This window comes from Trametes versicolor (genome assembly GCF_000271585.1).
Source record: "Trametes versicolor FP-101664 SS1 unplaced genomic scaffold TRAVEscaffold_2, whole genome shotgun sequence".
NCBI classification, from domain to species: domain Eukaryota; kingdom Fungi; phylum Basidiomycota; class Agaricomycetes; order Polyporales; family Polyporaceae; genus Trametes; species Trametes versicolor.
In genome coordinates, this window is record NW_007360322.1 from 1,683,608 (window position 1) to 1,696,198 (window position 12,591).

Genomic DNA, 12,591 nt, shown 5'->3' on the forward strand with positions numbered 1-12,591 from the left:
AGTCGATGGTGCATGCAACAGGAACGCGGTGATACGCGCAGGAGGGGAGTCAAGGGCTCGTATGCGCGTCTGGCCAGTCGGGCCACTCGACTGTCCAAGTTGGTCTGTCATTAACCCAAAGTCCGGAGAGCTACGCGATGCAACCAGAGTCTAGGAGCCCCGACACCTGTCGGTCTGTCTAAAGATGCGAAAGAAATGAAGATGAGATGCGCGTAAGTAGGATGGGGGTCAGTACGGGCGTGTGTAAGTCGTCTACGAGATGGGTGGTACAGTCCTTGCGGTTCAGTTTGTGTATTCAAAAGGGGTAGCGTCAGTAACGTGAGCGTATGCGGCGAGTCGAGGGTATCAAGGGTGGGTATACGAGCTCAGCCTCAGAGCTCCTGCAAACAAGCGCATGAGTGACGGCAGAGAGTGAGGAGAGAAGAGACGTACGGTCATGGTCAGGTTACCAGAGAGCAGCCCTGTCGATGAAGTTAGCTTAGGAACGGATGCGTCAAAGGTATGACTACGTACTGTTCTCAAGCACGCAACCGTCGGGGATATCAATACGTTGGCCCTCGTTCGCGACGACTACATAATCCAAGTCAGCGCCCGTCTGAACGCCCCGTATATATCTAACTCACCGATGACAGTGCCGCGCAGCGTAACATTGCGCCCGAAGTACACATCGCCCGTAACCGTCAAATGGTCGAGCTCGATGATCTTGGGGATCTTCTTGAAGCGCTTCTGGAACTGCGCGATCTTCTTGAAGTGGTCCCCAAGCTTGATCACCGGTGTCGTCCCAAACATCCTGTTCGGGTTGATGACCAGCTGGCCGTGCTCGAGCGAGTAGATGTCGCTCTTGATGAGCAGCAGGTCCGAGCAGCTCTTCACGGGCAGGAAGCGGTTCCGCGGGACGTTGATGCCGCGCGCGTTCTTGAAGTGGCGGATGGCCGCGCCCGCGGCGGTCTCGAGCTGCACAACAGACGCGCCGTCCTCGGTCACCTTCGGGTTGACGATGATCTCGAGCTCCATGCCCTCGTTCTCCATGACGCGCTTGAGCGCTGGGGTCACCGCAGCATGAGGACCGAGTATATGCTATACGATACGACGCAACTTACCCTTGAGGTTGACCCACAAGTTGTTCGTGTTGAAGATCTTGAACTTGCGGATCGACTTGAACTCCTCGGTGTGCTCAGAAGGGACCTGGGCAATCTCGAGGAGCTGCACGTTGCCCTCGTAGTCAATAAGGGTACCACCCTGCAAAGAAAGGCGTTAAATATTGAATGCGCATATACGCAGAAACGGTAATACCTTAACATCGGCCTTGGTCTTGTCCGTGACCTCCATGATGAATTCCGCCTTGGCGTCAACCATGTGCTGGAGAATCCTCTGGTCGACAACGGCACCCAAGTTGTCCGAGTTCGACACGAACAGGTACTCCTTGCCCTCCGCCAGAAGCTGGTCAAGGACGCCAGAGTGCATCAACGCATTGTAGAGATCGCCGTGACCGGGCGGGTACCACTTGGACTTGTTGTCCGTCGCGGACCCCGGCAACGGGAGCAGCGTCTCCTTGTCGATGCGGGGGTAGCGCGACTGGTTGAAGGTGGTGATGCGCAGCTGCTGGTTGGCGTACTTCTTGATGATACGGAGCGTGTCCTCATGGGTGTTGAATGACGTCATGAGAATGAGCGGCACGTCCACGCGGTGCGTCGTGTTCAGGTGCTCAATCTGGCGGACGGTAAGGTCGAGGAAGGTCATGTCGTCCTTGACCTCGAGCGCACTCTTCGCGCCCGTCATACCTACGTCAGTGGATGAGCATAGGGTCGTAAACAGATAACGCATTCGGCACATACCCATAGAAGTACCGAGACCACCGTTGACCTTGAGCACGGCGAGTTTGTTAAGGGCATGTGCATCGCTCTTCGTGGGCAGGTCGTCATACGGGACGATCTGGTCCGCGGCGGGAGACTTGATACGGTCCCAGTCGCTGGCATTCAACCGAGGTAAGCGCGGAGTTGGGTCATATGGGTCCCTAGATGCTTACAGCTCCTTGCTCTGGGCCTTCTCGGCGAGGTAGCGGGTGAACAGATAGAAGAATGACTGCATCTCGGTATCGAAAGCCTGCCGAGCACATGATGAGGTCGGCTGAATGAATTGAATAGGTAACATCAAGGGAAACCGACCTTCTTGGTTTCGGGGTCGGAGACGGAGTTGACGAGCCTGTTAAGCTCATTTCGCATGTTCTTGGTTGCGACACCGGTGGTCGCGCTCTTGAAGTGCTGTTTGCGTTTAGATCGGAGTGAGCGAAATATGTCAGAGAATTGCCCCATGCTGGCGATTGCTACCATGCAGGGGATTGGGGGGAGGATGGCGGAGATGACGCTGCTTACGCGCGGAGGGGAGGATGAGACTACTGACCATGGCAGACACGCCTCTTGTGCGAGGCGCCTTCTCGTGAAGCTGCGCGGTGAGGGCGGACATGGCGTGGTGGATGCCTGAACGGGTGAGTAGAGGATGGTGGCTCGACAGCAAGGCGGGTGCGAGTACTTGAGGAGGGGAGAGGGAGTGTATTTAAGCGGGGATGGGGCACCGGTCGCTTGCGATTCTAGATTGGGTCTGCCAACTGACGACGCCAATCCGATCGCCCCTGCTTCTCCCCACGGCGCGCGCTCCCCGACGCCGACTCACAGACCCGCCCGCCCTGTTCGCTATCTTCTGTTCATCCATATGAACGGATGGGCGGACAGTAGCCGCTGTTCCCCACCAAACACCGCAAGTGTTGCCCTGCTTGACAGAGGGCCGGTCGATGATACAGGGCGCGGCCGCCCCTGCCCCTGGTCCCGTCAATGAATGCGGTCCCTCTGTCGATGTTCGCGACCACTATAGCCGCATATCCAGGGCACAAACCGAAGGCAACGTGTTATGTGTCAGCCGCATGTCTTTGCACGAATGACACGGCGGACACTGACGGACATCGCGCACGCAAACAACGTGTGCAAGGCACTCGCCGGCAGTGCAGCCGAGCGAAGAACATATACCTTTCTCCGAATTTGGCGTACCCTGCCCTTACCGACGCTCGGAAGCCGCACAGAGGGTCAGAGGTGTTGATAGAATTGACTGCGAAAGCACAAAGAATAGCGAGCATGGAGAAAGAGATACAAGGAAGGCCTCCGCGCAGCAACGCCGACCCAAATTTAAAGTTAATGCACGTAGAATTCGAAACTTCGCAAGTCCTACATGGGCGCCTACCGGCCCGCCGGACGATTTGGGCCCAGGTGGCGGTGGCTGAGCGTTTTTGGTCGGAGCTGCTATTCCATCAAACCTTGTTCTGTGAACTGTAAGCGTGCATCCACGCTGAATCTGCCGTGCAGGTCACCGTCCCTCAAGCCCTCAAGACCATCCAACATGGGTCAGTGCCGCCCTTTGATTCTTTGCTTATTGTGTCCCCAGTGCTGACCGGGTTATTTTCTGTGCTCCTCGTTCGCCAATCGCGCCAATCGCTGTCCGACCGCTTTTTCCGCCTACGGTGATCCTCTCAACATGCAGGTATATCCCGTTCCTCAAGGCACAAACGCTCCGAAACGGGTGCCCAGCGCCCCCACTACCGCAAAAAGAGAAAGTTCGAGCTCGGCCGTCAGCCCGCCTCCACCAAGCTCGGCCCCAAGCGGATTCACACCGTCCGTGTCCGTGGCGGTAACCTCAAGTACCGTGCTCTCCGTCTCGATGGCGGCAACTTCGCGTGGGGCAGCGAGCATGTGACGAGGAAGACGAGGATTATCGGCGTCGTACGTATCTTACTACTCCACCAAGCGGCCTCCGTCCGTTTTGCCGACGATATATATGCTCATAATGACTTCACCATTAGGTCTACAACTCGTCTAACAACGAGCTTGTCCGGACGAACACCCTCGTCAAGGGTGCCATCATCCAGGTCGATGCGGCCCCCTTCCGTCAGTGGTACGAGGCGCACGTACGTATAGTTTTTTTTCAGCATAATGCTGTGGTGCTAAGATTAGTCCGTCCGTAGTACGCCCAGCCCGTGACGAAGCGTGGCGCGAAGAAGGATACCACTGCGACGGAGGGAGAGGAGGCGAAGAAGCCCTCGAACCACGTGCAGCGCATCCTCGATGAGCGGAAGAAGGGTGCGTACCATCTGCAGTAGTATCCACTGCAACGAGCAAACACTCATGGTGTTGGTGCAGATGCCAAGGTGGACCCCCTCCTTGAGTCCCAGTTCGCCGCTGGTCGCTTGTACGCGTCCATCAGCAGCCGGCCTGGACAGTCGGGCCGTGCGGATGGTTACATTCTCGAGGGTCGGGAGTTGGAGGTGAGCGATTTCCGCATTGGGCCCCCTCGGGGAGAGTGGCCGGGTACTAAACGACATGCGCCTTTCCCAGTTCTACCTGAGGAAGATCAGGACGGGCAAGCAGAAGCACGCCCACGCGGCATAGGAGGGTCGCGTGATTCGACGCTTCTTGTTTGCTGACTGGCCTGGGAGCGGGGGAACGGAAGGCAGGCCTAGCACGATAGCCTGGGTGTATACAAAATGCTGCTATGATGTTGACGATGATGTACCCGCTCCCGTTTTCTGCGCTCCTTACTGTATGACGAGTATGTCTCACCCATGCGACCCGCAATGCATGTCTGTTCCGCCCCGAGCGCTGTTGTATTGTGTAGTGTGCAGTGGCCGGAGTCTTGTGTGTGTGCCGGGTATTGTCGCTGTGGCCATGGCCTGTGCAGAGAAAGGGCTGAGACTTGGATTGTGATGTCAGACGCGGGGGCGGGAATAAAAGGGGGCGTCTAAGCCGGAGGGGAAATGTGAACTGACACGGGCGTTCCGACCGCGTCGCGTGTGCTCCTCTCCCTCGCCCAACGCTCTCTTCCTCCTGTCATCATCCCACCCCTCGCCTCCTCCCCCGCCCTCTCCTGTATATTTCTCCCTCGCATCGTCCGCGCGCACTCGCGTCCGGTCCCTGCCCCACCCCATGCCCACCGCGATGGCGGGCTCCAGCTCGTCCGTCCTCAAGGGTCAATGGCGTCCAACCAAGATCATGAACATGCGCGACCTTTCTCGCGACGATGACTTTCTCAGCCACCTCCTCGTCGAGAAGCTCGGCACTGGCGACGTGCCTCTCGTCGTCCACAAGATGGACCCCTCAAGACGACTCCCAAAGACTGACGCTGAGCAGCTCCTCCAAATCGTGAGACGCGTGAGTGAACTTTCGCCCCCCGGCTCTCGCGCCCTCAGGCCGCGCGTGCCATGTATCCTTCATCGTCCCCTCACGCTTGCCCCGCGCAGTTGGTTTTTGCCAAGGGCCCCCCTCAAACTGCCATTCGCCAGGCTGTCGACGATCTGCTATCGTACGTCCCCCTGCCCCTTAATCTCCTCTGTCTCCGCTCATCCCGCACACCTAGTCTGACGGCCGTGCGGTACTATATTCGATCCTATACCCAGAAGCAAATCAACGCCTTCGCCACGTAGGCCGCACCCCCTTGTTCGCTTACGACCGCGCGCTCACGTTCCTCTCAGCCACGCCTCCCGCTACTTCGAGCTTTACCTCCCGTCGGGCTCAATAGAGATCGCCCATACCTCTCGATACTCGCACCACACCGGGAAGTCTGAGCTATGCATTCTCGCCACCCGCCCGCTCGCCCCAGGCACTGTTATCTCCGAGCTTAAAGGCTCCATGGCGGACCTAACCGACGAGGAAGACAAGGAACTCAAGGGCACAGATGTCGGCCAAGCAGACGGAGCAGGAATCCGCCGCGATTTCAGCGTCATCCATTCCAAGCAACTCAAGAAGAATCATCTATTCTTGGGGCCCGCCCGCTTTGTCAACGTACGTGGTTTCTACGCGAGCTCGACTCCCGCCACATCCCGCCACAATGTGCGCTAACCGCGCAATGTTTCCCGATACAGCACGACTGCGACCACAACGTCGAACTTTTTCGCGAAGGTCGGTACATCACGTTCCGGGTGATCAAGCACATCGGAGTTGGCGAAGAGGTGACGGCGCACTATGGCGACGGCTACTGTGAGTGCTTCTTGCTGTGCGCTTCCATCGCCTCTTCCTGTTCTGACGCTGTGCCTGTCGCTGCTCGTAGTCGGCCGCAACAACCGTCATTGCCTGTGCGAGTCGTGCGAGAAGAAAGGGCGCGGCGGATATGCACCGCACAACGACGATGAAGTATCGGATTCCGGCTCATCCCCTGGTGGCGCTGACTCGGATGGTGGCGACTCGGACTGGACCACGGACGAAGATGCGGCACCGCCGGCCGCGGTCAACGTCAACGTCAACGAGCGCCGCACCCGCCGTGGCGTATATGCGGTCCTCCCGGAAGAGGAACAGGGATCTGACGCTGAGCTCGAGGTTGAGCCGGTCCTCGACATCCCCTCCGACCTCACCGACCTCCCGCTCTCGAGTGCCTCCGGCGCGGCTGGGCCCTCGAAACTCACGGGGCTTCTGACGCCGGACACCGAAACCTTGCCGGCAGAAAGCTGCCCACCCTCGGCAGCGTCTACGCCGCGCACAGCGACGCCTGCTACCTCCTTCGTGATCTCGACGCGCGCCCAGAAGGCGCGCGCGGCGTCCGAGCTTGAGAGCATCAGCGCCAGCCTCAGCCTCAAGGGCAAGGGTAAAGCCCCCGCAGCAACTTCGCGCTCCGCGTCGGCGGTTCGGCAGCTTGAAACGCCGCCCCTTACCTCCGACAACGGATCCGTTGCGGAGGAACAGACCCGGCGTTCGTCCTCGCGTCTGCGCACACGAGGCGATGTCGCGTCGTCGGCGTCGCGCCTCAGCACACCGATGGTGGATGTCAAGGGGAAGGCGTCTGCGCACAGCTCGATCGTGGACGTGGCGGAACTGAAGGGCAAGGGGCGGGAAGACCCGGAGCTGGAGGGGCGGACGTTGAGGCGGCGGGCCTTTGTGCCTCCTGCTGCTCTCGAGGCTCAAAGCGCGTCCGTGAAGAAGCCAGGAGATGGTCCGCGTGGGGTCGACGGAAGGCCGCTGCCCACATGCGTCACTTGCAAGAACGTCCTCCCTGTAATCTCGGTGGACCACCAAGTTGTATGGGGTTTGGCGTTGGGACGGACTGGCAAGAGGGGACGGCCGCGGAAGAACGCCAACATAGACTGCCCCAGGTGAGTAGCCTATTCATGACCTTGATATTACTTACCAACCGTGACGTGCAGGTGTATGCGCCACTTCGCCATATATGCGGTGAAATGGCCGTCTCGCCTCCCTACTGATGGCACTCCTGCCTTCGTCCCCACCCCTCGGGATAACAGGAGCATGACCCCTGCTTACGCCTCAACGGCGCGAGTATCCCATGCGGCCCTCGCGACGCTCAACCACAAGCTGTCGCACGCCGCTTCAGGCTCCCGCTCCGCCTCTGCCTCCGTCTCGCACAACCCGCACAAACGACAACGCACTGTCGAAGAAGAGCCCGAGGCGCCTCCTTTGAAGCGACAGAAGCTTCAGAGCGTGAAGAAGCAGCGCGGGCGTCCGCCGAAGAACAAGGTCGGCATGTCGTCGAAGGCGAAGGAGATGCTCGGCGTAAACGAGCGTCGCAGCGAGCGCACACGGCGACCGAGCGCAAAGCTACGCGAGAGCGAGCCTCCGCCGAAGATCAAGCCCGACACGCTGTCGTCTTCTTCGAAAGCCCCTGTCTCGTCGACATCGACGTCTTCTGCGGCTTCTGCGGGGACCGATTCTTCTTTGCTGTCCACTGGCGCGGCGGCAGAAGGCGCGGGTGCACCGGGAGAGGGGAACTTACCTGCTCCACCGGCTACCCCCGTGGTCGTCAAGAGGGAGGTGGTGAAGCTTCCGACGCCGAAGTCGCTCGCCGTGGCAGCGCAGCCTCGCGAGTCGAATGGTCGGTTTGGCAAGAAGGAATCCACCAACGGCCGGTACATGCGGAAGAACTTCCAGTTCACGCCCGGTGGTCGCCGCCTCGCGCGGGGGAGAAAGCCGAAGCCTGCCTCGAAGCCGTCCACGGGCACCGTGGTGAAGATCGAGCACGACAGCTCCGCAGTACAGGCCGTCCAGGCGCCTTCGTCCCCTTCACAGAAACGCATCCACGACAATGGAGAGGGCGCAGAGGACGAACGGGCGAAGCGGCAGCGGGTTGAGGCGGTGGAAGTGCGAGTGGAGGTGAAGATCGAGGGGGAGGAGGCCGACCTCTCAGGGGCGTCGCTGGAGGACGATGCCTCGCAGGACGAGGAAGAACAGTTTTTTCGGAGGCCTCGCATGACGGTCACTAAAAGTGGCATGGGTTTCCTCTCCCGCCCCAACCCCCTCAACTTCGCACGCCGTAAGTGGACTTCGGTTCCTCCCGAAGATCCACCTGAGATACCGGCGGCGACAAGCTCCTATGGCCCCCATTCGTCGACGGACGATGACGCGGATCTGCCGGTGACGCCGCAGGATGATGTAGAGACCCAGCCCGTCGTCGCTGTGGACGAGGGCGAGCTCTCGGACGAGTACGATGACTACGACGACTATGAGGACGATGACAAGTCGGACGGCACCCCGGAGCGTGTCACCTTCCGGCCGGCGCTGAGCATGGGCATGGGCAGGAAACCGGGCGGTTTCGCAGGACCCATGACATTCAAACCTAGTCCGTTCAATCTGGCGCGGCGGCGTTGGGGCCCCAGCCCCAGCGCAGCGGCGACCCCTGGGCCGGACGAGACCCCGTATTCTGCCGATCCCCTCAACGCGCCTTCGGGATCCTCGCTCCCAAGCTTCACGGATCTATTTGAGGCGGACGGAGAGGACCCTGATGATGCGCCCGCAGAACGCGTGAGCGAGGCTGCTGCTCCAGGAAGCGTCGATCCCGATGTATCTTCCGAAGAGGTGAGCTTGCGGGCTCTGCTTTCGCCCCAGGCGCTAGCTTAGCTAACCAGTACCCTCCCCGCCTCCTGCAGGAGGGCTTCCGCGGCCCCAGCATCCTCTCCATCTTCAAGCCCGGCCGCCGCTCGTCCTCGTCCTCCGCGTCAACCGCGCTGGTCGATCTCACCGACGACTCTGAGCGGATGGTCGAGCGCCTCGTCGCGGTGTCCCCGAACCCTCCGATGTCCTCCTCCGGCTCCGACTCGCGCCCGACCACGGCCAGCTCCGCGCCTCTCCTTTCGTCCCTCCCGTCTCCCCAGAAGTCTCCCGGCATGGCTTGGAAGCAGACCGTGCTGCTCCCCATGAACGTCCCCTTCCTGCACACCTCGCACACTACCGCGACCGTCACCCTCACCGCCGACATCTCGCCAGCGCCCACGAAGCTCATGCGCGCGGGCTGGGGCGACAGCGGCAGCTCCGACGAGACGGACTACTGACCAGTAAGATACCACACCCCTCCGCGAGGGCCTGCCTCTGCTCTGTTTGACTTGTTAACACCTGACAATGCTGCGTCGGACACACCACAAACGATGGGTCGCGCTTTCTTATTGCTCCTTATTGTACTGTTATATCCCCTCCGTGTTATGTCGTGCTCATTGCTGCTGCTGCCGTCACTTATCACTGTTAGCATACCCCCTTTGCGACTGTATATACGTGTATGTAATTGTGCTCGAGGCTCCGCCCGGGCGGTTTAATGGCGATCGTTAAGCGTTGGCGTGGCTCCGCTTGCCCGCGCTCGTAGATGAGAAAATGTCGAATGGTTATGGGTGGTGTAATATCAGTACATCTGCTACTTTGAACGTCTAGACTCTACTGCTGCCCGTCCGGTTTCAATGAACTCCGTCCCGCACGCAAAATCTCGTCCGTCGACAACAGGTTGACCGCGATGACCGAGCTGCATAAGTCCAGGGTTAGTCATTGGATGCCCGATCTCGCAGAAGTTGCACGTACCATGAGTGGAGCATCTGCCTCTTTACACGGTAGTTGTCCCAGACACCTTGTACGGTGGGGTCGAAGGGCTCTCCGGACTCGAGGTCGATACCGACTGCATTGCCTTCGGCCTGCTCGTCCTGGAGCGCGACAATCACATCTTGAACGTCAAACCCGCCGTTCGCAGCGAGGGTCTTCGGGATGATCAACAACGCCTCCGCGAACGCGCTCACGCCCATCTTCGCGCGGCCCTTCGCGGCGGTCTTCACCGCGCCGACAAGGTGAGCCGCACACGCGACCTCGAACGCGCCGGCCCCAGGGATGAGCGCCTCGTCCTCGATCGCGTTCTTGACCGCGCGCAGGCCGTCGCGCAGCGCGTCCTGCGTCTGCTGGATCGTGTGCGGGTTCGGGCCCTTGATGAGGAGCGTGACGCCCTTCGGCTCCTTGACGTCCTCGATGAACGTGAACTTCTCTTCGCCCAGCGTGTGCTCATACACGAGCCCCGCCCACCCGAGCACCTCCGGCGTCAGGTCGTCGACCGAGTTCTGCGCGACGCCGCCGCAAATGAGCTGTAGGCTGCACACAATACGTCAATCTCCAAGTGCAAGATGTATGCACGCGAGACGAGGGCTTACCGCTCCATGTTGCGGCGCTTCGCGCGGCGGAGGGCAAAGATGCCGTGCTTGGCGAGGATGTCGAGACTGAGAGGGTCGATGCCCTTTTGGTTGATGATCACGAAGTTCTTCTTGCGCTCGTTGCTCCCGACGGCCTGGTCGCAGACGAGGTTCTTGAGCTCGACGATCTTCTTCACCTTCTGGTCCGTGAAGCGCCGCTCGGACTCGACGAGCTTCTCGCGCTGCTCCGCGGACGAGTAGAAGAAGCCCGAGTTGACCTCGCTGGTAAGTTGCGTCAGCCATTGTCCAAACGCAGTGCGAATTATGAGCGTGCTCACGTTTTCTCGTACTCGAGAGAGACGTTCAACGTCAAGATGAACGCGTTCTCGACGCGCTTCGGCATGTCCGGGTGCCGTGCGCCGTGGTCGAGGACGAGGCCGCGCACGAGCTGCGTTTCTGACGCTGTCCTGTGCTGCATCTTCATGATCTCAATCATATGAAGATCGATGGGCTCGCGGAACTGGTCAGGCGCATCTGCACAAGTGGGTTAGGTATTGGTCTAGGAGACAGGAAGTAGACGCGTACTTGTTGCAGGGGCAGGGGGTCGGATGGTAAGGACAGCATCGACGACATCTGCTGCGAGTTGTTTTGCGAGTGCGGAGTTGACTTTGGTGGCAAGAGAGGTGTATGCGACGTTAATGAGGGTTGCGCGGTCAAGCTTGACTGGCCTCTTGAACGTATCAAGAAACTGCGTGGCTCTGGGGTAAGTATTCGCGTCGTCTCGCATTTTCAGGGTGTACGCACTGCAAGAGCCTCCTTCTTTGCGATGTCAAAACCTTGGCCGATCACAGTAGGATGGACACCTTCGGAGATGTAGCGATCGGCTTGCTTGAGGAGCTCGCCGACGAGGAGAACGACGGAGGTGGTGCCGTCACCGACCTGATCATCCTGAGCAACTGCAGTACGTGCAATCATAGCCGCAGTAGGATTTTGGATCTGCATCTCGGAGAGAAGGACTTTGCCGTCCTTGGTCATTTTGATTTGACCTGAGCCATCGACGAGCATCTTCAGGGTTCCCCTTGGGCCTGTAAGAAGTCAGTACAGATACGAATTTAGAGACCTGGACACGCACCGAGGTTGCCCTTTACCACAGCAGCAAGACCCATCGCTCCGGTAGTGTTAACCTATAGGGCGTCCGAGTAAGTCAACAAGTACGCAGAGAAGGAGGTTTGCTGACCTGGAGCGCGGCGGCCCTCCTGACGCTCTCCGCCTTGGGGTTGATGAGCTCGATGCTAGACGACATGGTGAGGAGAGGGGAGGAGTGAAAGCGTCCGACTCGAGTGCTCTGCAGACCTTCAATCGCTCCAGAAACTCGCAGACGCGCCTTCCTCAGCGTCTAACGCGTGTCTTACATAACGTCCCAGATTGGGAAATTCTCGGTGTCGCCCTAGTTGAGCGCCGGACCGCCAGTGCGTAGAACATCCTCTCAACATCTCTCTCTCTCACCGTGATACAGCAGCCTATGTGAATGGCGTCCATCAGCGAGCGACGGATTGTGGGAGATTTGGGGCGTACCTGAATTGACTGCAACAGACAACTACATTGACTCAAACTCAGCGAGCCAACCATCGTCGCGTCGAGTGAGCGTGTCGCCGCTAGCGTCGTCAATGTCTCGTGTCGGTGCGGCGCATTCTTCTCAATGTCTTGAGCTATCCCTTCTGACTTGTAAACTTCTGTGCAGGGCTGCGTCTGACAGTGCAGCAGTAGGCTGCACACACTCCATGATGCTTCTCGAATCTCCTTACGCTACAGTGCGACCGGCTCTCGGCAACGTACTCGGCGACTCGCTTTGCGACATCTAGGCTCCTGGAGACGCCCTGGGCCCGCTAAATACTTGTTGCTTCTGAGCTCGTCTTATGGTGGCCACTCCGTGATCTACATGCCCCGTTTCTGCTAGTACCACTCCCAGTAGTGTGCTCAGGAGAGCAACCAGGTCGGCCGCGTACTGCGAGGCTGCCTACCGGCCACAGACGGCTACCTGCAGTCGACCATGTCGGGCTTGGCTTTCGCGCTCGAAACCGCCACAACAACATACCCCAGATATCAACAACGTTGACCCGGGGATCAACGCGAATGCCGTCTGCTACGCTACGTACTACGTACTACGCCTTTCA

At 59.4% G+C, this 12,591-nt stretch overlaps 4 protein-coding genes across 4 annotated transcripts; 2 read left to right on the plus strand and 2 right to left on the minus strand.

The window, feature by feature from the left end:
• Window positions 1-190: 190 nt before the first annotated feature.
• On the minus strand, window positions 191-2,742 carry TRAVEDRAFT_26433 (UTP--glucose-1-phosphate uridylyltransferase). Its single transcript, XM_008035359.1, has 10 exons — window positions 2,401-2,742; window positions 2,166-2,261; window positions 2,027-2,103; window positions 1,836-1,969; window positions 1,294-1,781; window positions 1,101-1,239; window positions 624-1,043; window positions 514-570; window positions 433-461; window positions 191-380 (listed from the first exon to the last, which is right to left on the minus strand). Exons 1-10 carry the CDS (start codon window positions 2,461-2,463, stop codon window positions 372-374), a joined length of 1,512 nt encoding a protein of 503 aa, XP_008033550.1. The 5' UTR covers window positions 2,464-2,742; the 3' UTR covers window positions 191-371.
• Window positions 2,743-3,387: 645 nt separating this feature from the next.
• Window positions 3,388-4,433, plus strand: TRAVEDRAFT_34201 (40S ribosomal protein S8; the record flags this gene model as incomplete). Its single annotated transcript, XM_008035457.1, has 6 exons — window positions 3,388-3,391; window positions 3,529-3,767; window positions 3,848-3,952; window positions 4,010-4,124; window positions 4,185-4,309; window positions 4,380-4,433. The coding sequence occupies 6 exons, from the start codon at window positions 3,388-3,390 to the stop codon at window positions 4,431-4,433; spliced, it is 642 nt and encodes a 213-aa protein (XP_008033648.1).
• A 534-nt stretch (window positions 4,434-4,967) lies between these two features.
• TRAVEDRAFT_17441 (uncharacterized protein) lies at window positions 4,968-8,589 on the plus strand (the record flags this gene model as incomplete). Its single annotated transcript, XM_008035271.1, has 8 exons — window positions 4,968-5,192; window positions 5,282-5,343; window positions 5,398-5,460; window positions 5,513-5,822; window positions 5,903-6,017; window positions 6,088-7,123; window positions 7,175-8,520; window positions 8,561-8,589. 8 exons carry the CDS (start codon window positions 4,968-4,970, stop codon window positions 8,587-8,589), a joined length of 3,186 nt encoding a protein of 1,061 aa, XP_008033462.1.
• A 1,031-nt stretch (window positions 8,590-9,620) lies between these two features.
• On the minus strand, window positions 9,621-11,771 carry TRAVEDRAFT_56149 (chaperonin-containing T-complex zeta subunit Cct6). The gene is made up of 8 exons (XM_008035785.1): window positions 11,655-11,771; window positions 11,550-11,601; window positions 11,222-11,502; window positions 11,003-11,165; window positions 10,756-10,951; window positions 10,439-10,699; window positions 9,825-10,379; window positions 9,621-9,768 (listed from the first exon to the last, which is right to left on the minus strand). Exons 1-8 carry the CDS (start codon window positions 11,718-11,720, stop codon window positions 9,684-9,686), a joined length of 1,659 nt encoding a protein of 552 aa, XP_008033976.1. The 5' UTR covers window positions 11,721-11,771; the 3' UTR covers window positions 9,621-9,683.
• Between the last annotated feature and the right edge of the window lie 820 nt (window positions 11,772-12,591).

Coding starts and splice junctions, on each gene's coding strand:
- TRAVEDRAFT_26433 (XM_008035359.1), bottom strand. CDS start 2,463: ATGTCCGCCCTCACCGCGCAGCTTCACGAGAAGGCGCCTCGCACAAGA. Junction 2,104..2,165: donor CCGACCCCGAAACCAAGAAG/GTCGGTTTCCCT, acceptor TGTGCTCGGCAG/GCTTTCGATACCGAGATGCA. Junction 462..513: donor CGGTTGCGTGCTTGAGAACA/GTACGTAGTCAT, acceptor CTTCATCGACAG/GGCTGCTCTCTGGTAACCTG.
- TRAVEDRAFT_56149 (XM_008035785.1), bottom strand. CDS start 11,720: ATGTCGTCTAGCATCGAGCTCATCAACCCCAAGGCGGAGAGCGTCAGG. Junction 11,503..11,549: donor TGTGGTAAAGGGCAACCTCG/GTGCGTGTCCAG, acceptor GACTTCTTACAG/GCCCAAGGGGAACCCTGAAG. Junction 10,380..10,438: donor AAGCGCCGCAACATGGAGCG/GTAAGCCCTCGT, acceptor TATTGTGTGCAG/CCTACAGCTCATTTGCGGCG.